Raw genomic sequence first — 25,202 nt, 5'->3', positions numbered from 1 at the left:
CCGAAACAACATGATTATAATTTTTTTATTCGTTGAAAAAAAATTTCTGTTTATGTCTAGAAATTTTTAAAAGTTATATTGGTGTAAATAATAGATACGAGGATTATAAGCTTCATTTTTTTAATAGAGAATAAAATAAATTAACAAAAAACTATAAATAAAATTCGAAAAAAAATAATTTCTTGTCACAACTGTTAAAATATAACCAAAACCAAAATTTATTTGTCATTTGCAATGAAATTTCTTGTTTTTTTCTTGCGCCCTAATAATAAATTTGCATTAAAAATTAAGTGCGTGTATCAATATTTCATTCAGAAACAATAATTTAACTATTCATAATTATTAGTTGTAGACAACTTCAAGGTTGTAATCTTAAAAGAGATTTCTATTTTGAAATCATTTATTTATTCAATATCAACTAGAAATTACCCAACTAACTATCTTCAGTTTTTTGTTGATACCATATTTTTTAATTTTACAATTTTGTTCTCCCCCTTTCCAACTATAGTTGGTATACCACAAACAAGCAACAAGGGTTGATGAAATTAATCCGGGTTGGTCAATCAAGGCCTATATCGCATCTCAATGATCCAATCGGATTAAAGGTGGACTCGGCGTATCCCTTCCACGCTAGACTATATCGTCGTTATCGTTGGCACCACCCGACACTGAACTGCAGTGCTGCAGTGTTCAACAAGCTACGTGCATTGGAGGTACGTCACAGTGACGCATTGTATTACTAATTATACTCTAACTAATAAAAGCTACGTGCATTGGAGGTACGTCACAGTGACGCATTGTATTACTAATTATACTCTAACTAATAATATCAAAAAGAAAATTTGACAGTTTAGCTTCAGACTTAAAAAAATTTACACAAAAAGGTATTTATAAATATTTCATACACGGAAAGAAATCCGCAGCAAACAATGCTGTAGAGTATCAAACAAATTTTACTGTATTCTACGGGAAATTTAGAAGTTGCGTGGAGAGGCCACCAGGATTGACTAGAATTTCCTATTACACTACAGTAATTTTAATCAAAATAAAAATGTAACGTGTTTATTAATTTTCAAAAAATAAATCATTTTATAATTTTCATGTGTTTCACCGCATTTTTATTTAGATTCATGAATAAAATAAAAACAATAAACTTTTTCAGAAGAGGTTAGGAACACACTTGATTTACAATAAATATTCGTGTCATCTGTATAATAAGTGGGAATTAGTCGATTAGTCGCTGAAATGATGTCGGCCATGATTTTTACGATAACACTACAGTAATATATGCTGCGGATTTCTCTCCGTGTAAATTTGTCAACTACAGTAATATAAATTGTGTTTACAATCAAGTGTTTTAATTAAATGTCTTTCTGTTTTTTAATAACTCAGTAATTCTTAAATTCAAAAAATTTAAATTCATCATTAGTCTTTATATACCTATGGATTATAAATAGATATTTTTTTTTTTTATTATTATAGAATCTAATAATGATGAGTACAGAAGAAACGAGTTATGCTGAGAAGAAACAACAAAATTTTGGTAATATTAACGAAAAAAAAGATATCAACTTTCTGGATATTCATTCATTAGCAGAAATATTCTTGCTGCTTCCAGTACCTGATAGAATGGCCATGAGAGAAGGTATTATTCAAATAAAATTTCTAATTTTTTTAATTAATGATAATTTTTTTATTTATCATTTTTATAATGTGATATTTTTTTGTTCTTTTTAGTTTGTCAAAAATGGAAAGAAGCCTGTAAACTTGCTTGGTATAACATTGAAAAATACAGATGTGGCCGTACGGTTGGTCTCACTTATAACAACCAGTTGCGAACACAATCATATGTCGAAGAATTATTATTACTATGTGGTATTTATTTAACTGAATTGTCTCTTTCAAAAATTTGCAATTCAAGTATCATGCTTATAGTTGGTGAGCATTGCAAAAATTTAACGAAACTTGAATTCGTATTTAACCAGAGATTAAAAGTCAATACTGATGACTACATTCAAGCTTTTAAAAAGTTAGATAAATTGAAATTCATCAAAATAAAAGCAACTCCTTTGAAAAATTATGAGAAAACAAATCTGGAATATAAAATACTTGATAATCTTCCAGAAGAAATTAATGAAATTCATTTGATTCATCCAAGAGTCATGTCTGAGACACCAGTTTTTTTCGTAAGTACCTGTTGATAATAATTATTAGTCTTAAATAAATAAATCTATTGAAAGTTACCTCAATATATTTATAAACAAATTTCAATAATTTTTCAGAATTTAAAAAAGTATAAAAATCTTCACAGCTTGACTTTAAGTGGCTGTAATTTAGACAATATTATACAACAAATATCTGAACAAATACCACTTGTTTATCTTGATCTTAAAAATTCTTCGGTGACCTATAAATGCAAGTACCATGATTTCTATCTTTTTAATCAGCTTGTAAATTTGGAACATTTTCATTGTGCAAATAATTGGAAAAAAATTTCTAGCCATGCACCAATATCTATTTTTTTTGCATGCAAAAATATCAGATATGCCAACGGGCTTACTGGTGACGAAGGTACGATTTTAATACCAAAATGGTTAAATCTTGAAAACTTAGAAGATCTCACTATAAGCTTGAAACTAAATGATCTGTATACAGCACTCCAAATTGTAGAAAAGTGCAAGAATTTGAAATACTTACATATGGAACGAAGAACCGAGAAATTTTTTTTGGAAAAATTAGCAGAATTAAAAAGTCTTGAACGTTTGGTATATCCGTTATGGAAGATTGATATCGAATCATTAAATACAATTGTAACCAGTTGTAAAAAACTCAAACATCTGAGTACGTGCACTGTTGATGATGATTATGATGACGATGACGATGATTATGATGACGATGATGATAATGTTGATGTTGGTGATGATGATGATGATGATAATAATGATATTACCCATGACAGTGATGATGATATTGATGACCCAGTTTCTTCTCCGGATGTTTTTGATGAGATATCAAAATTGGAATATCTTGAATATTTAAATCTGACATGGGTGGACAACTTTCAAGACAGTAGTCTTATTGCCATTGCCAATGAATTGAAAAATCTCGAGTATTTGAATATAAGTTGGTGCACATCTATTACTGAAGCAGGTCTTGATGCCATAACCAGAATAAAATCATTACGAAGATTAAATGTTAGTGCCCTTCAATGTGTTACAGACAGTTTTATTGGAAAATTAGAAGGATTAACTTTCTTGGTCTGTGATGAGTGTAAAAAAATTACTGATGTTGGTCTTATTCAATTTATAAAAAATTGTCCAGATCTTAAACATCTTTATCTTAGAGACACTTGTATGACAATTGATACCATTATTGCTGCTGACCAGGCCACCAAATTTCGTGAAAATAATATTGTTTTGCATATGCATGGATGTCGTGAAGAGCTTAAAACAGCTTGTAGATCAAAAATTAAATCTAAATGGTTGTTTATATCCGATAAAAAAAAAACTCTATTATGTAATGAACTATATTTAATTAACTATATGCAATGTATTTATTAATAAGAATTTAATCATGCTGTATATATTTTATAATAATATCCAAGGTAAAATTATTCACTGTACCAGATTGAGTTAAAATAAATTGATAAATTTAATAATTTGGTATACTATTTCAATTTTTTTTTACACTTGTGACTTTTTTTTTTCCTTCTTGATAATTAACAAAAAAAGCGAAATGAAAAATATGTTTGAAAAAAATTAGATGGTTTTCTTATGATAGATTGTAAATTCGATTTTGTAATTTGAAAACAACCGCCTTTTTTTTTTTATTCATATTTTTTATTCCAAACATCTTTTGTTTATTGAAAAGGGAAAAAATGAGGTACATCTTTTTTTTATATAAAAACTAAAAACTGTTGTTTTGATATTATCCATTTTTATTTGATATGATGATTTGAATTTTGTATAATCTATTATTCGAAATACACTCTTCAACCGTTCATATCTATAAATATATAATCTTTTGTTTTCTTTTTCCAATCTCTTTAGAATTTTTAAAAACACTAATATCGTGAAGAAAAAATGACCAATGAATAATCAGTCTAATGAGTTATGCTCTTAGATTATAGGTCAACCCCTTTATGTCATCTCATTATGAGCTGATTTTTTTTAGATATCTCCTTTGCTCAAAGATCGACTAAGTAGTAATAAGAAATGTAAAATAAAAAGCATGAATATAAAAAAAATTACTCGGTTGTCCCACAATAATAATTTGAAAATTTGAATGTGTATAATTAAAAAAAAAAAACACTAAATTATTTTTGATCATTTTTTTTTTTTTTTTTTACATCATACAGGGTTTATCATGAAAGAAAAAAATGTGAGCCAGTAGTCTTGAATAATGAATAGAAAAATAAATGATTTTTATATTGTTGTCATCTTTTGTAGATTCGTTAAAATTGTATAATTTTTTAAATTATTTTTATGGTTTATATAATATTGTCAAAATAGTGGTTGGATTCAAATAAAAGAAAATTTTCAAATCGTTTGAAAGATTTTAAAATTATTTTCAAAAAAGCACTTAAATTTTGTTGTACCGATGATAATGATAAAAAAGTGAATTGTTATCGAATGAAATGTTTATGTAATAACAAAAAAAATAAAACGTTTTCATATAAATTTTATTTTCCTACGAATTTATTGATGACAAATTTATTATCAAAGTGTTTCGAAATGATAGTAATTTGATTTTACGCATGGGACTTTGTGGCACCATTGTAAAAGTTAGGCAAAAAATAAAATTGTTAAAATTTTTCATTTGTATTTATTTAACCAAAATTAACAGCCGAAAATTGAGGTATTTTTTAAATTATGATAACTAAAATTTTGTTTTTAAATAACAGAGAGGGAGGGAAAGAAAAAAAAATATTCTTACCTAAAATCAATAATAAAACAACGTAAAAAACATGAATTTAATATAATATTATTTTTATTTTTTCAAACAGAAAATATAAGTTAATATAATTTAACTTTTTGAAAACAATATTATTCAGTAAGAGAGTTGATGACATTTATTTCCTTGTCAACCTCGTCAGAAAGTTGTTCTCGTTCTTTTTTTTCCTCAACAAGAAAATTTTTTACTGCTGTTTCCATTATATATAAATTATAAAAGATTAAAAATAATGTACTGAAAAACTATCATAGAATTAACTGAGAAAAAAGTTCACTAATTTTTTTTTTTCAAGCATCAAAAATAAAAAAAAATAAAAGATTTATATATAAATTAATTAATCGAAAAAATTCATACTAATTTTATAAATACCTTCTTTTTAAGTTAATTGAAATTCAAGTTTATTGACATGCACTAATAGTTAATAATAAAATAATTTGACTTAGAATAATATTTTTACTTGGAGTCTAAAATAACATATAGCCAGTGCACGTTTGCAGCTTGAATGCTTAAAGCTCCAGTGCAGTGCTATCCACGATGGTAAATAGTAAAGTTGGGTGTGGAGGGGGAGTGCTTTGGATCATTGGGATGTGATGGGTTGCATTAAGACAAATCCGGTTTAAATTTTTAATCCCATCAACCCTTGTTGCTTGCTTCTTGTAGTTGGAAGGAGAAAACAACCAATAAGTTTTAAATTATATTAGTTAGACAATATAAGCATCAAAAAAAAAAAAAAAAAAATTCTGTTTTATTAATAACAAATATCATAAATAAATGTATATATTTATTCAACGTGTCAATATATTTTCAGGTAAACTTTATGAATTTCGACTGGAATATTCCTGCTCATACTTTTTTCAAAAATGCACACTGATATGATTTTAGCACGTGAAGATTTTAACACAATGGAGTTTTACTGCCTACAAATTAATCAAACTTTTTCCATATGCTACCACAACGGGGTATATTCAATTATTCTATTCTTTCATCTTTCGAAAAAGTTTCTACTAACGAAATTATTCAAGCCCCTTCCACACCTGACTATACTGTCGGCACAAGTTGACACTGCACTGGACTGCACTGCACTGCAGCTCCTAACACTTACGACGTGCATTCATGATGCATTACTGTGGCTCGTTGTATTACTATAGTTATACTCCCAATAATTATACCAAAAGAGAAATTTTTTAACATTTGACATTTCATCTTTGAACTTGAAAAAAATTTACAAAAAAAGGTATTTATAAAAATTTTATCAATTTTTCATCTATAGTGACAAAAATTTTAATTTAGCGTTTTTATTTTTTAATAAGTGATTTAAGTTAGTATCTTTCAAGCACTATAAATTTTTTTCAATATAAATTTTTTTATTACTTATGGTTTGAAAAAAAAAAATTTTTTTTAATCATTGAAAACAAAAACATTGACTCTGACGTCACATACACACAATTGTTATATTGAGTGTACGTTTCACGAGCATAGTAAATACATTTTTCAGCAACTCATTGCTACTGTCTTTAGTTATTGTTCTTTCGAAATGTTACCTTCACATGGCACTTCCTTCACATACTATTTAAGAATGTAATTTTGTAACCAGAATGCCTGCCTTCTATTGATTGAGTAGTTCTTAAATTAAAAAAATTGCATTAAATAATATCAATTTGTCATTATATTCTTCATATAAATATTTTCTTTATTATTAGAATTTAATAATGATAAGCACAAAAAAAAATAGTTATGATGAGAAGGAACAACAACTTTTTTATGATGTTGACCAAAAAATGGATGTCAACTCCCTGGATAATTATTCATTAGCTGCTATATTCATGCTGCTTCCAATACCTGATAGAATGGCTGTGAAAGACGGTAACATTTTAATTTTTTTTTTTTTTTTATATTAATGCATATGTATTTTCATTTATGTATAATTTTTATAATGTGATATTTTTTTTTTTAGTTTGTCAGAAATGGCAAGAAGCCTGTGAACTAGCTTGGTATAACATTAAAAAGTACGAATGTGGCCATACAATTGGTCGTAGTTATAATGACAAGTTGCTGACACAATCATACGTCGAAAAAGTATTATTACAATGTGGTATTTATTTAACTGAATTGTCTCTTTCAAGAATTTGTACCTCAAGTATCATGCCAATGATTTGCGAGCATTGCAAATATTTAACGAGACTTGAATTCGTAATTAACCAGAGATTAAAAGTGAATACTGATGACTACATTGAAGCTTTCAAGAAGTTAGATAAATTAAAATACATCAAAATAAAAATAACTTCTTCGAGAAATCATGAGAAATCAAAGTTGAACTATGAAATACTTGATAATCTTCCAGAAGAAATTAATGAAATTCATTTATTTCATCCAGCAGAAATTTATAAAACACCACTGTCTTTCGTAAGTACTTGTTAATAATTATTAGCATTAATTAAAGTTTTAAAACTTAACTTAAATGGTAATTACCTCAATATATTTGTAAATTAATTTTAATAATTTTTCAGAATTTAAAAAAGTATAAAAATCTTCACAGTTTAACATTAGATAGCTGTGTTTTAGATAATATTATACAACAAATATCTGAACAAATATCACTTGTTTATCTTGATCTAAAATTTTCTATAGTAACCGATAATTGCACGTTTAGAGAAACTTACATTTTTAATCAGCTAATAAATTTAGAACATTTTTATTGTTTCTATGGTTGGAACAAAATTACTCTAAATTCGCCAAGTACCATGTTCAATACATGCAGAAATATCAAATATATTCGTGGGCCAAGTAGAGACATTTTTCCTCACTTATGCCATATTTTACCAGAAAACTGGGTAAATCTTGAAAAGTTGGAAGCTTTCACGATGAGATGGACACTTACTGATGATTTGGCACTAAAAATTGCGAAATATTGCAAGAATCTAAAATGCTTGTTTACGATAAATGAAACCATGATGTTCATGTTTCCACAATTATTAGCAGAATTTAAAAATCTTGAACGTTTGGTATGTCCGTTATCTAGCATGGACATTGAATTAATAAATACAATTGTAACCAGTTGTAAAAAACTCAAATATCTGAGTGTTGATGATTTTATTGATTATGATGATGGTGATGATGATTTTCTGCTTATGATTATGCTTATGATTATAATTATGATGATAACAATGATGATGATGATGATGATAACGATTATGATTACGATGGCAGTGATTATGATAATGATAGTAATGATAATACTAATTATAGTGATGATGATATTAATAATAATCTAGTTCCTTCTACATGTGTTTTTGATGAGTTATCAAAATTGGAATATCTCGAATATTTAAATATGGCATTGACGGATAACTTCAGAGACAGTAGTCTTATTGCTATTGCCAATAAATGTAAAAGCCTCGAGTATTTGAATATAAGTTGTTGCGAACATATTACTGAAGCTGGTTTAAATGTGATTACCAGAATAAAGTCATTACGAAGATTACATGTTAGCTATCTCAAATCTGTTACAGACAGTTTTCTTGGAAAATTAAGAGGATTAAGTTTGTTGGGATGTAACGGTTGTCAAAAATCTACTGATGTTGGTTTTATTAGGTTTATAAAAAATTGTCCAGATCTTAAACATCTTTATCTCGAAGACACTCATATGACAATCAACACAATCATTGCTGCTGACCGGGCAACCAAATACCGTGAAAATAATATTATTTTGCATATACATGAATGTCCTGAAGTGTTACGAACAGCTTGTAGATTGAAAATCAAATCTAAACAGTTGGTTATACTCTATGTAATGAACCGCAATTATTTAACTATGTAATGTCTGTATTAAAAAAAAACATAGTCAAGCTATATATAAACTCTACCTATTTTATACGTTACTCGGATAAAAATTTCTAATTTTCGAAATTTCACAAAATCTTTTTGTAAATTCACAAAATAGTAAAATACTTTAGCAATTTCTACTCATTTTAATTTCAGTTTTAGCTGAACTCCATCCACTTTATACCTATACCTTTCGAATAAAAGTATGTAATTTTTGTAAATGGTACAAAACATGTTTTGTTATTTTTTACTAAGAGAATTTTTCGATTTGATTTTATTTTTATAGTTTCAACTTGATTCTATAACATATTACACTGTAACTGTATAAACGACTGTTATTTTTATAAATTCACACAACTAATTATTCGTAAATTCTACCGACTTCATCGATAAAATCCTTGATTTCTGGTGACTTACATTAGCCTCATACTAGCCGCAAAAAAATTTCTAATTTAGTCGATTTTACAAAACTTGCTTGGTAAATTAACAAAATGATTTTTCTCACAATTCTTACTATCATTTAGTGCATTTATATTCATATAAAAAAAAAAAAAAAATAAAATTTCAAAAAAATATTCCATTTGTATTGATTTGTAGTTATGAATTTATTTTTGAGTTTCAGTTCACAAAATCTCAAATGAATTTTTACCTTGTAAAGTGTGTATTAGTTTTTACTGAAGTATATATAATATTTTATTATTAATATCAATATGCATGTTAATCAATCTGTCAATATCCTCCCTCATTATCTAATTTCAAAAACACTATAGCATTCCAAGTCAATAACAGGGAGTAACAGTGCCGTAACAAGGGGTGGGCAAGAGGGGCAACTGCCCAGGGCGCAGTGGAAAGGGGGGCGCACTTAGAAGCGCGTCACAAGAAAAAAAAATATTCTTTTTTAAACAATTAAAAAAAAAATTATATTTTCAGGAAAAAAATTGACTACTGTCATTTATGATCATTCAGATATTACATAAACATGATTGTCTTTCTGAATTTTGAAGTTAATTGTCCTCATTATTGTCATTTGTCGTTTAGAGACAATCGTCCTAGAACAATATTAAAAATGCAAAATAAGACGTAAAAAAATATAATTTAATAATTTGAATTGAAATTTTTGTTTCTTCTGACAACGGCCAAGACACGATCCTCTATACTCTAAAATTCTACCTTAATTCTACCTATCATGGTAGAAATACACCAGGTATGGCAGTGCGCAGCCTGGTTTGGCCGCTGTGAATCGACCAATCAAAAGGCCTTCTCGCCACAAAATGGAAGACTTTATACGCGCATACAAATTTATGAGCAAGAAAATTTTCAAGTTTTTAAATTTTCAAAGTTATCATATTTATTCAACTAGATTTGGTATATTTTATAATGATTCACATACATCAATAATAAAAATTAATTATTTATATTAAATAAATGAATCCAAGTATAATAAATACAATACAACCTCTATTGTTTGTGCATCAAAAAACAACAACAATGAAAATATTATAATTTATTTGTTAAACTGTCTTGGTTTTTAGATATTTTATTTTATAAAGATGCTCCACATATATTTATATTAGTATTACAACAATATGAAAAATAGTTGTCAAAACAGTATGTTAGAGAGAGGATCTTATAATAGAGATTGGTGTGTTAGAAAGAAAAAGCAAAACAGCTCGATGGCGCGTTATTGATTGGTTCAAAAATAAGGCTGCGCAGAACGCGACAAAGCATGGACTACTGCCTGCTATCACTGCCATACCTGTAGTACTTCTACCATTGCTACCTATCACTAACATCGTACTTATAACCGACTTTAACCATCAACGCCGGTTAACATGGACCGATTTTTTATTCTGCTTGTATTGACTATGCGCCAAAGGTTTGCCTATCCTTTTTAATTGACGAAAATTCAGATGAATTATGGCAAAATGGCTGAGAAATTAATTTAGATTACGAATTTATTTATTTGGTAACATCCTTTCTTAGCAAACATTTGCCATAATTAATTAATAAAAAAGCTATTGCCAATTTTTTTTTTGTTTTGTTTTTGTCTTTTTTAGCGCTACAACTTTTTTAGATAACATTTTTTAATTAAAGCCATATTTTTTCAGGAAAATTCATAAACAGAGAAAATTACCGAAAAGTCATTTTATCTAAAAATTTTTCTTGAATAAAAAGTGTTAGTTTTGATGTAGAAAACGTTTTATGAAAAAAAAAAAAATGCAGTATCCATTTAAAACTATGTTTTATGTTTCAAAACCCGCCATTTTGGATTTTTCGAATTTTTTTTTTCTCCGTCCCTCCAAACCCTACAAACAAATTCTACCTGAACATTTCATGTTGTGCCATTTTTTAAGAAAATTCATTGATAAATTAAAATGGGACTCTCGGTATTTATTACATTCTTTCCTAGATACATCCCTAGATAATTTATTAAATCAAAAGCTATTGGTGACTGTTGCAAAGATTAGTAACCAAAATAAATTATTTTGCATTATCTAGAATAATTTCTCTTCAATATTTTCTATAATACAATAGAATTATTGTGCCAAATTAATTGTATCTTCAATAGACTTCGATGATGACAATTTTTCAGCGACAACGCCAGAAGACAGAAACTGTTTGATTTTGTAATGATTCATTCTTTTCATCTTATATCACTTTTTAAAAAAATATTTTTGTCTTTTATATTATTATCCACAAAAATTTTATTTAAAAATTGTAATTTCAATATATTTCTGGCGGTTTTGCTTGTTATATATATTATTGTTAAATACACCTAACAAATGATTTTTTTTTTATATATTATATCGATAAAAATAGGGCGCAAAATATAATTTTGCCCAGGGCGCAAAAATTCCTTGTTACGGCACTGGGGAGTAAAACATCGAAATACACGATATTATTGTTTTAATGATAAAACGATTATAAATGGTTATCTAACTGTCCGAAAACAGTTCCATAATTGTACCTTCAAAGAATATTATCCTTTCACTAATTTGAGATATTCTATGTAATAAACTATATTAACGACTATGTAATGTTTTGAATAATAAAAATTTAATAAAGCTATTGCAAAATAATTTTCAAGATCAATCTATTCACTATTTCAGATTAAGTTAAAATAAATACATTTAATAATTTTGTATCTACAAAAAAAATCATATATAAATGAGTGTACTGTATTTAAATTACGATAAATTTTTATTAACTTTTTAAAATAATAATAATGAGTTTATAATATCATTTAATAAATAAATTATCACTATTAATTATCATATAATTAATAAATAAATAAATTATCACCAGAGCCGTGAAGTTCGTCTGTTATTTCAGCTTGCCGTAAATACCATGGCAACATGGTGAAATATAGTTTAAAAAAAAGACGATCTGAACCTCGTACATGGAAAAAATGGCCTCAAAAAATGGCCTTATTTTTTTTGGCCTCTTAAAAATGGCCCTTTAAAATGGCCTTATATTTTTGGCCTCTTAAAAATGGCTTCAGAAATTGGCCAAAAGAGGCCAAAAACCCAAGAGGCCATTTATTAGAGCCATTTTTAAGAAGCCAAAAAAAAATAAGGCCATTTCAAATAACTTCTAAGTATAAAATAAAATTGTTTCAATTTAATTTGATGTTGTTTTGAACAAAACTCAATTTTTTTAAAAACTAAAGTACATTTTTTTTGTTTGTTAATGATAATAATCATGATAACTGTGTTATTACATAGTCTGCGAACTACTAACTACTCACTTATGACAAAACTTTTTACATATCAGAAATTGGTGACTGCTAAAGAAAAAAAAAATATTTATATATACCCTGCAGCTTTTATCTAAAATTCACAATATTAACTGTACAGTTATGATATATTATATATATATAAAATTAGGGAAGAAAAACAATCACGACTTATTGAAAATATTTGTTAAATTTATTCATATTTATTAAAAATAAATTTAAAAAAAAATAATATAATCAAATTATTTACAAATATCATCTTGAATTAAAATTGCTGTTGAGCTGCGCTCTTGAGTACAGATATTTCTATTTAGACTAAAAGATTAATATTCTTACCTGAAATTCATAATAAAAACAACGTAAAAAATATGAACTTACTATCATATACAAATATTATTTTTATTTTTTCAAACAGAAAATATTAATTAATATAATTTAGCTATTTTTCAAACAATATTATTCAGTATCGTGATTTTTTAACTTTATATAATTATTCAAACAATTAATTTCTCCCATAGAGACAACAAATAATTAATATTAATATTAAATATTCATGATGACTTATTTATAGCAAGAGCCAGCCATATAGATTTATTTAAGGACTTGAATGATTCTCTAAGTATCCATTCAACGTCTATAGTCAAAATAATATTATTTATACGGTTTTTGGTTGCTTCAGAGGCACCAATAATCGTGTCACTCGTAATATGAGTTCTTCGGAGATTAAGATTTTCAAGATCAGGGCAATTATTTATCAATTGAATGACACCAGCATCAGTAATGTTTTTGCAGTTACTACAATCGAAACATTTCAATCCTTTTAATTTGGAAATAACATTGTCTGTTACATTATCAATCCCAGTAACCTTTAATTCTTTTAATGATTCAAAATTGGTTAAAGCAATGAGAGTTGTTTCAGTAATATTCCAGGACCAACTTATATCCAATTTTGTCAAAGTTTTACAGGTATTAACGATGGCAATAATACTACCCTCGTCAAATTGATTCGTGTCTATCCCCAGCAATATTAATTGTTCAAGATATTGCAGTTTTGACAAACAATTAATAACTGATGAAGGAGAAGAGGGGGGTTGTATGGGATCAACCAAACTAAACGGAAGATGAATTTTGAATATTTTAAGTTTCTTACAATTATTTGATATTTCAATCATTGTTTCATCATCAAAGCCACTTATGCAACCTAGTTTGAAACATTCAAGATTTTCTAACTTTGTTAATTCTTGAAAAGCAATATTGTCAACGGACATTCCAGTAATGTTCAAGTATTTTAATTTCTTGCAATATTTGACAAGTTGAATTGCAATGTCATCAGTAATTTTCCATCTAATGTCGAGATGCTCTAAGTTCTTAAGATTTTCCCAGTTTTTAATTGAAATATGAGGTTGCTTCCGATTGTGGCACAATGGTAGTTCAAGATATCTTATTTTTTTGCATGTATTGAGAATACAGTTGGGGACATTCAAAGTTAATTTGTTTATTGTGATACTGATGTGCTCTAAATGTACAAGTTCATTAAATACATCACCAATATTGAATGAACAATTTTTCATAACGCGAAAATTAGTAAGGTCGAGATATGTAAGCGTTGTTTTTTCTGAAATCGCTTGAAGAATTTCGTTTAGAGTGCAGCTACTTAATGTCAAACTGTGAAGATTTTTTAATCTTTTTAAATCCTGAAAAATTGTAAAAATTTATTTATTGTATAATTTGAATTAATTCATCCAATTTACGTTATTTCAATTAAGAAAAGTAACTTACAAAAAACACTGCTTTTTTGGATAGTCCTTGTTCATGGATTAAATGAATCTCATTCATTTCTTCTGGTAGATAATTGATTGCTTCATAGGTAAACTTTCTTCTGAGACACCAATCCATATGAATTAATTTGATTTTGATAAATTTTAATTTTTTTAATTTTGTAAACGCTTCAACGTAGTCATTGGTATTCATTTTTAAATCACCATTATGAACAAATTCAAGTCTTGTTAAATTTTGACAGTGTTCAGCAACTATTGGCATGATACTTGATTTACAAATTTTTGAAAGAGACAATTCTTTTAAATAAATACCACATTCTACTAATATTTTTTCAACATATGATTGTGTTAACAAACGGTTACAATAAACACCTCCAATTGAATGGCCACACTCGTATTTTTCAGTGTTGCGGCAAGCTACTTTGATAGGCTCTATCCATTCGGGACCAACTAGAAAAATAATATTAAAACAAAAAAATAAAAGATATAAAAATTAAAGAATAGAAGATGTATTAGCATTACTTTTGAATTGTAAAAACTTTATTTACCTTCTTGCTCAGCTACTTTTTCAGGTATTGAGAGCATCATGGATAATTGTGATGATGAACCATTAACAAGAGAGTTGATGACATTTTTTTTATCGTCAGCATCGTCAAAAAGTTGTTCTTGTTTTTTTTTTTCCTCAACAGGACAATTTTTTACTGCAGTTTCCATTATATAAATTCTAAAAAATTAAAAATAATCTATTGAAAAACTATCATAGAATTAACTGAGAAAAAAGTTCACTAATTTTGTTTTTCCAGCATCAAAAATAAAAGATTTATATAAATTAATTAATTAAAAAAATTCATACTAAATTTATAAATACCTTCTTTTTTATTTAATTAAAATTCAAGTTTCTTGACATGCAATAATAGTTAATAATAAAATAATTTGACTTAGAACGATATTTTTACTCGGAGTATGAAATATAGCATAGCCAGTGCACGTTTGCAGCTTGAATACTTGAAGCTCCAGTGCAGTGCTATCGACGATTGCAAATAGTAAAGTTGTGTGTGGAGGGGGAGTTCTTTGGATCATTTGGATGTGATAAGTTGCATTTAGACAAATTTAGTTGATATTTTTTAATGCCACAGCAACCTTGTTGCTTGCTTCTTTTAGTTGGAAAGGGAAAAAAACTAGTAAGTTTTAAATTATATTAGTTCGACAATATAAGCATCAAAAAAAAAAAAAAAAATTCTGATTTATTAATAACAAATATCATAAATAAATGTATATATTTATTCAACGTGTCAATATATTTTCAGGTAAATTTTATGAGTTTCGACTGGACTATTCCTGTTCATACTTGTTTCAAAAATGCACACTGATTTTAGCACGTAAAGATTTTAACACAATGGAGTTGTACTGCCTACAAAATAATTAAACTTTTTCCATATGCTACCACAACGGGGTATTTTCAATTATTCTATTCTTTCATCTTTTGAAAAAGTGTCCACAAACGATATTATTTAAGCCCCGTTCTTCTCAGCTCAATAATTTTTTTTTTAATAAAAATAATTATATTTCCGAGGCAAAATAATTATAGTTTTCCAGGTAAATATTCTTCTTCATGGCTATATATTATTTTTTCAAATTTAAATTAAATAATAAAATTCAGAAACCATGATCTTATTTTTTTTTTATCAAGTAAAAAATAAATTAACAAAAAACTGTATAAAAAAAAAAAATTCTTACTATCAAAAATAATCAAATGGTTTTCTCATCTTCAGGGACATTCGTCCCAACTCTTAAAAATTAAAATATAACCAAAAATCAAAATTGATTCGTCATTTTCACTTGTAAAACAAAATCCCATGTACAATTTAATTTTTATTTTCTTTTAAGTCTTAATAACCAATTTGTCAACAATATATTTTCCTTAAAAAATAAGTGAATACATGAACATTTAATTCCATAACAATGTAATTATTTATAGCTATTAGATGTACTTCTTTACTTACCTTACTTCGGACTGATCAATCAAGACCCATTGCATATTAATGATCCAATCACATTGAAGCTGGGCTCAGGGTATCCCTTCCACACCACACCTGACTCTGCCGTCGGCACAAGTCGACACTGCACCATCGCTACCAACATTAGCAACGTGCATTCAAGGTGCATTACTGTGGCTTGCTAGTTATACTCCCAGTGATAATATCATAAGTGAAATTTTTCAACTTTTTTTATTTTACCTTCAAACTTAAAAAAATTTTACAAAAAAAGGTATTTATAAATATATTAGAAAAATTGTCATCTACATGGTGATAGAAATTTCAGCTAAGTATTTTTAATAAGTGATTCAATTGAGTGTTTTAATTAAGTATCTTTCAAGCACATCATTTTTGAACATTAAAAATAAAAAAATTGACTTTGACGCCATCATCTCATTACTACTGCCCTCAGTCATTGTTATTTCAAAATGTTACCTTTGCATCGCTCTTCACTAATTAAGAATGAAATTTTTCAACAAGAATGTTTGCTTTCTATTGATCAAACAGTTTTTGAATTAAAAAAAAATTGCATTGATTAAATTAAATTTATCATTAATCTTTATATATATTCTACAAATATTTTTTTTATTATTAGATTTTAATAATGATCAGTACAAAAGAAAACAGTTATGCTAAGAAGAAACAACGACTTTCGAATGATAGATGTCACCGAAAAATAGATGTCAACTCCCTGAATAATTATTATTCACTATCAGAAATATTTATGCTGCTTCCAATACCTGATAGAATGCTCGTAAAAGACGGTAATATTTCTACTTTTTTTTTTTATGTTAATGTTTTTGTTTTCATTTATGTATAATTTTTATAATGTGATATTTTTTTTTTTAGTTTGTCAGAAATGGAAAGAAGCCTGCAAACTAGCTTGGTATAACATTAAAAAATACGAATGTGGCCATACAATTGGTCGTACTCATAATGATCAGTTGCTGACACAATCATATGTCGAAAAATTATTATTACAATGTGGTATTTATTTAACTGAATTGTCTCTTTCAAGAATTTGCAACTCAAGTATCATGCCAATGATTGGCGAGCATTGCAAATATTTAACGAGACTTGAATTTGTATTTAACGAGAGATTAAAAGTCAATACTGATGACTACATTCAAGCTTTCAAGAAATTAGATAAATTGAAATACATCAAAATAAAAGCTACCCCTTTAAGAGATTATGAGAAAACAAAGTTGGATTATAAAATACTTGATAGTCTTCCAGAAGAAATTAATGAAATTCATATATATAATGCATTAGCCATGTCCAAGACAACAGTTTTTTTCGTAAGTACTTGTTGATAATAATTATTAGTCTGACATAAATAAATCCACTGAAAGTTACCTCAATATATTTATCAATTGATTTTAATAATTTTTCAGAATTTAAAAAAGTATAGAAATCTTCACAGTTTAACCTTGTTTTACTGTATTTTAGATAATATTATACAACAAATATCTGAACAGATACCACTTGTTTATCTCGATCTAAAATTTTCTTCCGTGACTGCTAAATGCATGTTTAAGGAAACTGAAATTTTCCATCAGCTGGTAAATTTAGAACATATTTATTGTTTCAATGGTTGGGAAAATGTTACTTCAAATCCACCAAATACTATTTTCAATACATGCAAAAATATCAAATATTTTCGTACAAGTAATGACTATTCTTCTCACTCATTTCATATTTTACCTGAAAACTGGGTAAATCTTGAAAACTTGGAAGATTTCACTATGAACTGGGCACTTAGTGATGATTTGGCTTTAAAAATTGCGAAACATTGCAAGAATCTGAAAAACTTATATATGATAGATGAAAACATGATTTTTTTTTTTCGAAAATTAGCAGAATTCAAAAATCTTGAACGTTTTGTATATCCATCATGTGGCATCGACATGGAATCAATGAATACAATTGTAACCAATTGTAAAAAACTCAAATATCTTGTTTTAGGTTTTAGGGAATACGATTGCGATGATGATGATTATTTTTTTTTTGCTTATAATTATGATGATAACAATAATGATAATGATGATGAAAATGATGATCACGATTATGATTACGATTACGATGGTGGTGATTACGATCATGATAGTAATGATAATACTGATTATAGTGACGATGACAGTATTGATGTTGATGATGGTGATGATGAAAATGTTGATGATAATGACAATGTTGATGATAATGTTGATGATGCTGATGATGATAATAATAATGAAAATGTTGATGTTGATGATGGTGATGATGAGAATAATGATATTATCGATGACAGTGATGATGATATTGATGATCGAGTTTTTTCTCCACGTGTTTTTGATGAGTTATCAAAATTGGAATATCTCGAATATTTAAATATGGCATGGACGAGTAACTTCAGAGACAGTAGTCTTATTGCTATTGCTAATGAATGTAAAAATCTCGAGTATTTGAATATCAGTCGTTGCAAATATATTACTGAAACAGGTCTTAATGTCATCCCTAGAATGAAATCAATACGAAGATTAGATGTAAGCTATCTCACATGTGTTACAGACAGTTTTATTGGAAAATTAACAGGATTAAATTCTTTGTATTGTGAAAGTTGTAAAAAAATTACTGATGTTGGTATTATTCAGTTTATAAAAAACTGTCCAGATCTCAAATATCTTTCTCTTAGAGACACTTATATGACAATTAATACAATTATTGCTGCTGACCAGACAACCAAATACCGTAAAAATAATATTCTTTTGAATATACATGTATCTCACGAAGTGTTACGAACAGCTTGTAGATCAATAATCAAATCTAAACAGTTGATTATATCCTATCCATTAAATCCATAGATAATTAATCATGTAATGTCTGTATTAAAAAAAATATAATTAAGCTATCAATAAACCCTACCCGCTTTATACTACAAGATAATAATTTATAATTTTTGAAATTTCACAAAATCTATTTGTAAATCCACAAAATACTCAAGCAATTCCGACTCATTTTATTACTAGTTCCAGCTGAACTCCATCCTCTTCGATTTTACTGACTTTATCACTGATTTCTGGTGACTTACATCAGCCTTATACCAGCCGGATGAAAGTTTGTAATTTTTGTACATTCTCTAAAACTTGTATGGTAAATTTAAATAATGGATTTATAACTTCCACTGATTTTATTTTTTATTTTAGTACTAATGTAAAAATTCTTAAAATTTTTCTCACAATTTTTACTACTATATAGTTCATTTATATATATTCTAAGAAGAATAATGATTCTTTATTCACCAAAATATTTTTTTTGTATTGATTGTATTTATATATTCATTTTTCAGTGTAATATGTATTGTTCAAAAAACTTTAAATAAAGTTTTATAGATTGTATAATTTATAATGTAATAAAATTTATAACTAAAACTATTCAAATTTTTTTTTTTATTTTAAAAAAAAAAAAATTATGTTTACCTGTATTTGTTGGCATATGTACTAGACATTATCAATGATTTTATTAGATTTGTTCAAGAAATAAATCAATACAAATATTAAAAAAATGAATCGTTCAATTAACTTTTTTTTTAACCGAACAAATATTTTTTTTTTAATCATTTTGTTTAATACTTTTATGTATAAATATTTTTCCGTGGCAATTTTTTTTTTTTTTTAATAACGTGATAATTTAAATAACTATTTTATCGATCAAGCAAATTATAAACACAGCAAAAAAAAATTTTTTCGCATGCACGCATCCCTTTTTTGTCAAAAAACAGTGTTAAAATTTAAATTGTTAGTTGTTTATACTTTCAATAACTTTTGAACAAATAAACATAAAAAAATTTTGTAAAGCCCAAAAAATTCTTGATTAAATTTCTGAGAGCCACACTCTTTTCTAAAAAATCGTTAAAAGCAATCCTTCATGGCTTTTTTTTTATTAGAACATACCAGACACTACTTATAATTATAAACAATTGTTGATAACTAATTAACGCGAATTCTGAGCGTTTTTTATCAAGACAGTGTGGCTCTCGGTATTTAGAAGACCAACAATTTGAGACCAAATGGAAGTATATAAGTTAATTTTTTAAAAAGTTATGCGAGGTATAAAAAAACAGAAATTTTGTTTTTCTGTTAATTAACAAATTTCTAACAATAGCAAAAAAAAAACTACCTCTTAATTATATAGATTATGCAATTTTAAATGTCTAGGCAAAAAATCGAATCCACGATTTGTTTTTAGTTTTCTTAATATTTTCTGTTTAAAATTTTTGGAAATTCTTTTTTTGTTGATAACTAATAAATAAATAATTATAATAATTCATCTCTTACACCCGATTATAGCATTTTTTACGACCTTTAATTTGATTCTAATACGAACATTAGTTAATATCGAGAGAAAAAAAAAAAAAAATGTGTGGTGTTCCTCGGCGGTCACCCATCCAAGTACTAACCACTGCCTACGGTGCCTGACTTTAGAGGTCAGAAAGCGAACTCATATGAGTTCAGTTATTCAATCGGTATTGGGAAAACTAAGCAAACAACTATAAGCAGTTTTTTACACTTTTTTTCGTGCCGTAGACAGTAAATATTATGACACAAAGTCAATTGTTTCAATGCACACGTGCTTTTAGCTGAGAAGAGGGTCCAGACAAGATGTCAAACATATTTAATAGACATTTTTAATATAAATATTTTGTATATTTATATATTTGAAAAAAACGTTTCTATTGGTGATTTATGAATATAAATTTTTTGCAAGTGATTTAGTCGGTTTTTCAGTGTAGTCAGGTTGAGATTATATGGTCAGTTGCTTGATCTAGTTTGAACTATAGATTTTTAGCAGTATGACTATTATTTGTTTAAGATAAAAAAATTATTACACGTTTTTTTCGTTCAGTTAGAGATATATTGTAATAAATTGAATGCTCAAAATTACTAATATTGATAAATCAAAATAAATGTAAAAAAAAAAAAAAAAAATTGGACAAGTAGATATGTGTGCTTGAAGCTGAAAAAATAAAATAAAAATTTTCAAATCTTGTAATTAATAAAAATGCTTTTATGTTATTTTTTTCGAAATTTTCTTCTGGAAAAATTGAATAGTTATTTGGGCGAATGTAAAGACATTTGAAGTTGAAAAAAAAAAAAAAAAACTAATAAATTTTTACAAGTCTTTGCTCTGCTGGCAGGCTGTTAAAATATACCTTGTTGAAAATAAATATATGATTGAAATGGGAAAGCTAATGTTTAATAAAAATAATTCAGCATGTATATTATGATTGAAATAACAAGCCAATAAGTTATCCAAATTATTTAAAGATAAATCAGAACGGGTAGTTTTTTTGTTTTTTTTTTTAATCGAAAATATTTAGTGTAAATTGTACAACGTTTATAATAAATTATGGTATTAATTACTCTTGCACGTATTGCGGTCGTTGGTTGATATTAACGCATACTATAATCATCCACACATACACAAAAAAAAAATCAAATTAAAAGAGTAATGTTAATTTTAAATGAAACCCTATTAATTCATACTCACACACATGAAAATAAGTTTAAATAATTTTTCATGTAAATTATAATCGATTGTTAGTTTTATTTTATTTTTTTTTTAAATTGAAACGAAAAAAAATTAAACAGTTTTTTTTTTTTGTAAAATGCTTACGTGCTTTTCATCGCTATGTGTATAACATTTTTATTGAAAACGAAAATTTTGTATAGCAAATGAAGAATGAAAAGTTCTGATAATATAATGATAATAAAAAGAAATTAAACATAAAAAAAAACAGATTATTAATATTTTGTAATGGTTATTTTGTTTTTATTTCTAAAAAAAGTAAAATGTTTTTCTCTGTTGAAATGAAAAATGGAAGGTGGGTATTGATTCATCAGCTATCAAATGGTACGAATGAAAATTATTGTAAATGCGTTGATAAAATTTGGAAAATTTACTCCCTATTATCATGTAAATTTTTAAAATAATTCTTCTTGCCGTTCAATTACTAGAAAAAAAATAAAATCGAAATCGAAAAAATGACAAAGTGCATACAGTGGATAGTGCTATTTGGCTTGTCAAATTTATAACTCCGGAAAAAAATTAATTTCTCGAAACTTTTTGAATCTAAATATTTGGAAATCTTTCCCTCTGTTAATTAATTAAAATCTTTTCTTCTATTACCTTGTGAATTTTTAGAACAATTCTTATTTGAGTTTTATTACTGGCAAAAAGATAACATCAAAATCCTTCAACCAAATACTTTTTGGTAAGTTGTATATTTTAAAATTACATATTTGGCAAATGTTCCAGAAAAAAAATTAGATTATTTTTTTTGTAGCTTATTGACATAATACTAAAAACGTTATTTATTTTTCTATCTAACAAGAGTACTCACTAGCATCATAGATTTATGTTTAATAAAGCAAAAAATAATAAACAATTTGCAATATTTATTTCTTTCTATTGCTTGTAGGAATAACTTCATTATTGACTTTGTTTCAAGTGTACCACTATATATAGTTCTTATCACAAGTTAAATCTATATAAATAAATCAATGCAACACAGCATAAGTACAAAAAAATAATAAAACTATTTCACTAAGTGCATTGGTAATTTTTTATATTAAAAATTAAATATTTAATGATTATACGTGTGCATGCAAGGCATAATGCAAATAAAGCCATTAGTAAAGACATTATTGTCAGTTGTCGGTCCAAGCTGAACATAAAAACACACAGTGAAAATGAAATTAAAAGTTCGAATAAAATTATTTGTATTTATTATTTTTGTGTCATTTATTTCTGCAAATTACATTAGTGATCATTTAAAAAATTTAATTAATGTAAAAGCTCGAGTTGATGCAGCTATTGATACAATTAAATTTTGTTTTTCAAATGAGGCAAAACATGGAACAGTCTTTGTTGGTAGTGTTGAAAATTTTAACATTGATTTACTCATGAATTATGGACCAGTTATTGTTTTTGACAATGAATCAATGACAGCTGATAATGGATTATTGAATGAAAATTACAAATTAAATATTTTTATCGTGACACTTGAGCCTGATTTTGAAATTAATATTCAACAATTGAAGAAATCACCATGGTGGAATCACGAAGGATTTTTTATCATCATTAACAATGGCTTATCTGCAAATACAACAAAATGCAAGGGTGCTAGAAATATTTTACAAAAAGCTTGGAAGGCAGATATATTACGAGGAATATTTATTTGTACTGGTGGTGAAAATAATCGTGTTAATTTTTACACATTTAATCCATTTACAAATCGTGATGCACCGTCTTTATGGAATAAATCAAGATATGTACAAAATCAAACTGCAGAAGATCAATGGACTCTTTATCGTTGGCAATACAATTCAAGTGAGTATACCAAATATAATTAATTAATTGATAACAATTTTATATACACTATTTTTTTTATTTTTAGAATTATTAAACTGCAAGTCTCTTGATTACGACAAAACTCGTCATTTGGATGGTTATCAAGGAATGAAAGTGGCTTTTAGTGGCATTTATATGTCTGAAGAACACAAAGCATTCATTACATTTTTGTATGAACAACTAAATGTAATATTATCATATACAAAAATAGACGACGCTAAAGATATTGATAGTCGAGGAATAACAAATAGCCATATAGGAAAGTTATTAGCAAACGGTTCAATAGATATGAGGATATGGTTTCTACCAATGGCCTACATGAAAAATATTGCAGTTTCTGAAATAGTTTTAACAGACGGTGTAAGTTTTATAAGTCAAGATCGAGGTAAAAAAAGTATGTTTGATCAAATTTACGAATTATTTGGCTGGCGATTAATTTTGATTATTTTATTTTTTTCGGCCACAACTGTTTTAATGTTTAAAATTTGTATGAAAATGAATGTTGATCTTGGAGTATTAGAAATAATTAGAATGTGGAGCAATGCAGGTTTTTCAAAACCACCAATTGATTTACCATCGAGAATTTATTTATTTGGCATTTTTTTTCTAGCTCTAATTTTATGTTCAGTTTTTCAAGGTAAAATTCTCGGTTTCCAATTGAATCCAAGTTCAGAAAAAAATATTGATACTGAGAATGATCTGATTGTAAAATTTAAAAATCACAAAATATACACAACTCAATTGATGCTTAATTTTTTGGATGAAAAATTGATTAATCGGTCTTCAACAATAAACAGTATTGATTCTTGTATTGAACACGTTCTCAATGATTCATCAAGTTTTTGTGTGCATGTAATTTCATTGTTAAACGATAAAGACTTAAAATCTCCACAATTGTATTTTGCAAAAGAGCCATTTATTAAATTTTATGCAGTTTTGCCAATGCGAAAAAATTGGCCCCTAAAAAAGCGTGTTAATGATATTATAAAAAAATATTTTGAGCATGAACTAAAGAAATATAAATTATTGCATGTAAATAAAATACGAAGTAATAATGGTACGTCTGATGAACCAAGACCACTAAAACGTCAACATATATATTTTGCACTTAAATTTTTAGCAACAGGATTGACTGCTGGATTTTTTATTTTTATTGTTGAACTATTTTGGCATGACAGAACAAGATCAATCATTTCACAAATGTCAATTCGTCATTTTATTAGAAACATAAAAAGAAATCTAAGAATATAACGACTTGCTTGAGTTGATATTAAAAAATATTATGATAAATATATATAAGTGAAGTAATCAATATTTTAATGCGTGTTTAATTTAAGTGTGTATTTAAAAATTGTATATTCAATGTAATGATTAATTATTCTTTTTATTAAAAGCACAAAAATGAAAAAATAAATTGTTATATTCGTATAGTAAAATTAAATATTAATAAAAAGTATTTTCATAGTGATAATTTTTTTTTCTCTTGAC

The 25,202-nt window shown here is 26.6% G+C and overlaps 1 protein-coding gene across 1 annotated transcript; it reads right to left on the bottom strand.

Annotated features, from left to right (window-relative positions):
• Positions 1–13,062: 13,062 nt before the first annotated feature.
• LOC122859793 (F-box/LRR-repeat protein 3-like) lies at positions 13,063–15,003 on the bottom strand. The gene is made up of 3 exons (XM_044163478.1): positions 14,838–15,003; positions 14,612–14,739; positions 13,063–14,205 (listed from the first exon to the last, which is right to left on the bottom strand). Exons 1-3 carry the CDS (start codon positions 15,001–15,003, stop codon positions 13,063–13,065), a joined length of 1,437 nt encoding a protein of 478 aa, XP_044019413.1.
• Positions 15,004–25,202: the final 10,199 nt, after the last annotated feature.

Source organism: Aphidius gifuensis, linkage group LG6 (genome assembly GCF_014905175.1).
Source record: "Aphidius gifuensis isolate YNYX2018 linkage group LG6, ASM1490517v1, whole genome shotgun sequence".
Taxonomy (NCBI): domain Eukaryota; kingdom Metazoa; phylum Arthropoda; class Insecta; order Hymenoptera; family Braconidae; genus Aphidius; species Aphidius gifuensis.
The sequence above is the reverse complement of the archived record's forward strand: the minus strand, read 5'-3'. Positions and strand labels throughout refer to the sequence as shown.

Excerpts from the sequence above, each read along its gene's own strand:
- LOC122859793 (XM_044163478.1), bottom strand. The coding sequence starts at position 15,003 with ATGGAAACTGCAGTAAAAAATTGTCCTGTTGAGGAAAAAAAAAAACAA. Across the intron at positions 14,740-14,837 it reads AAAAGTAGCTGAGCAAGAAG|TTGGTCCCGAATGGATAGAG; the intron begins GTAAATAAAGTT and ends TTATTTTTCTAG. Across the intron at positions 14,206-14,611 it reads CATATGTTGAAAAAATATTA|GATTTAAAAAGATTAAAAAA; the intron begins GTAGAATGTGGT and ends ACAATTTTTCAG.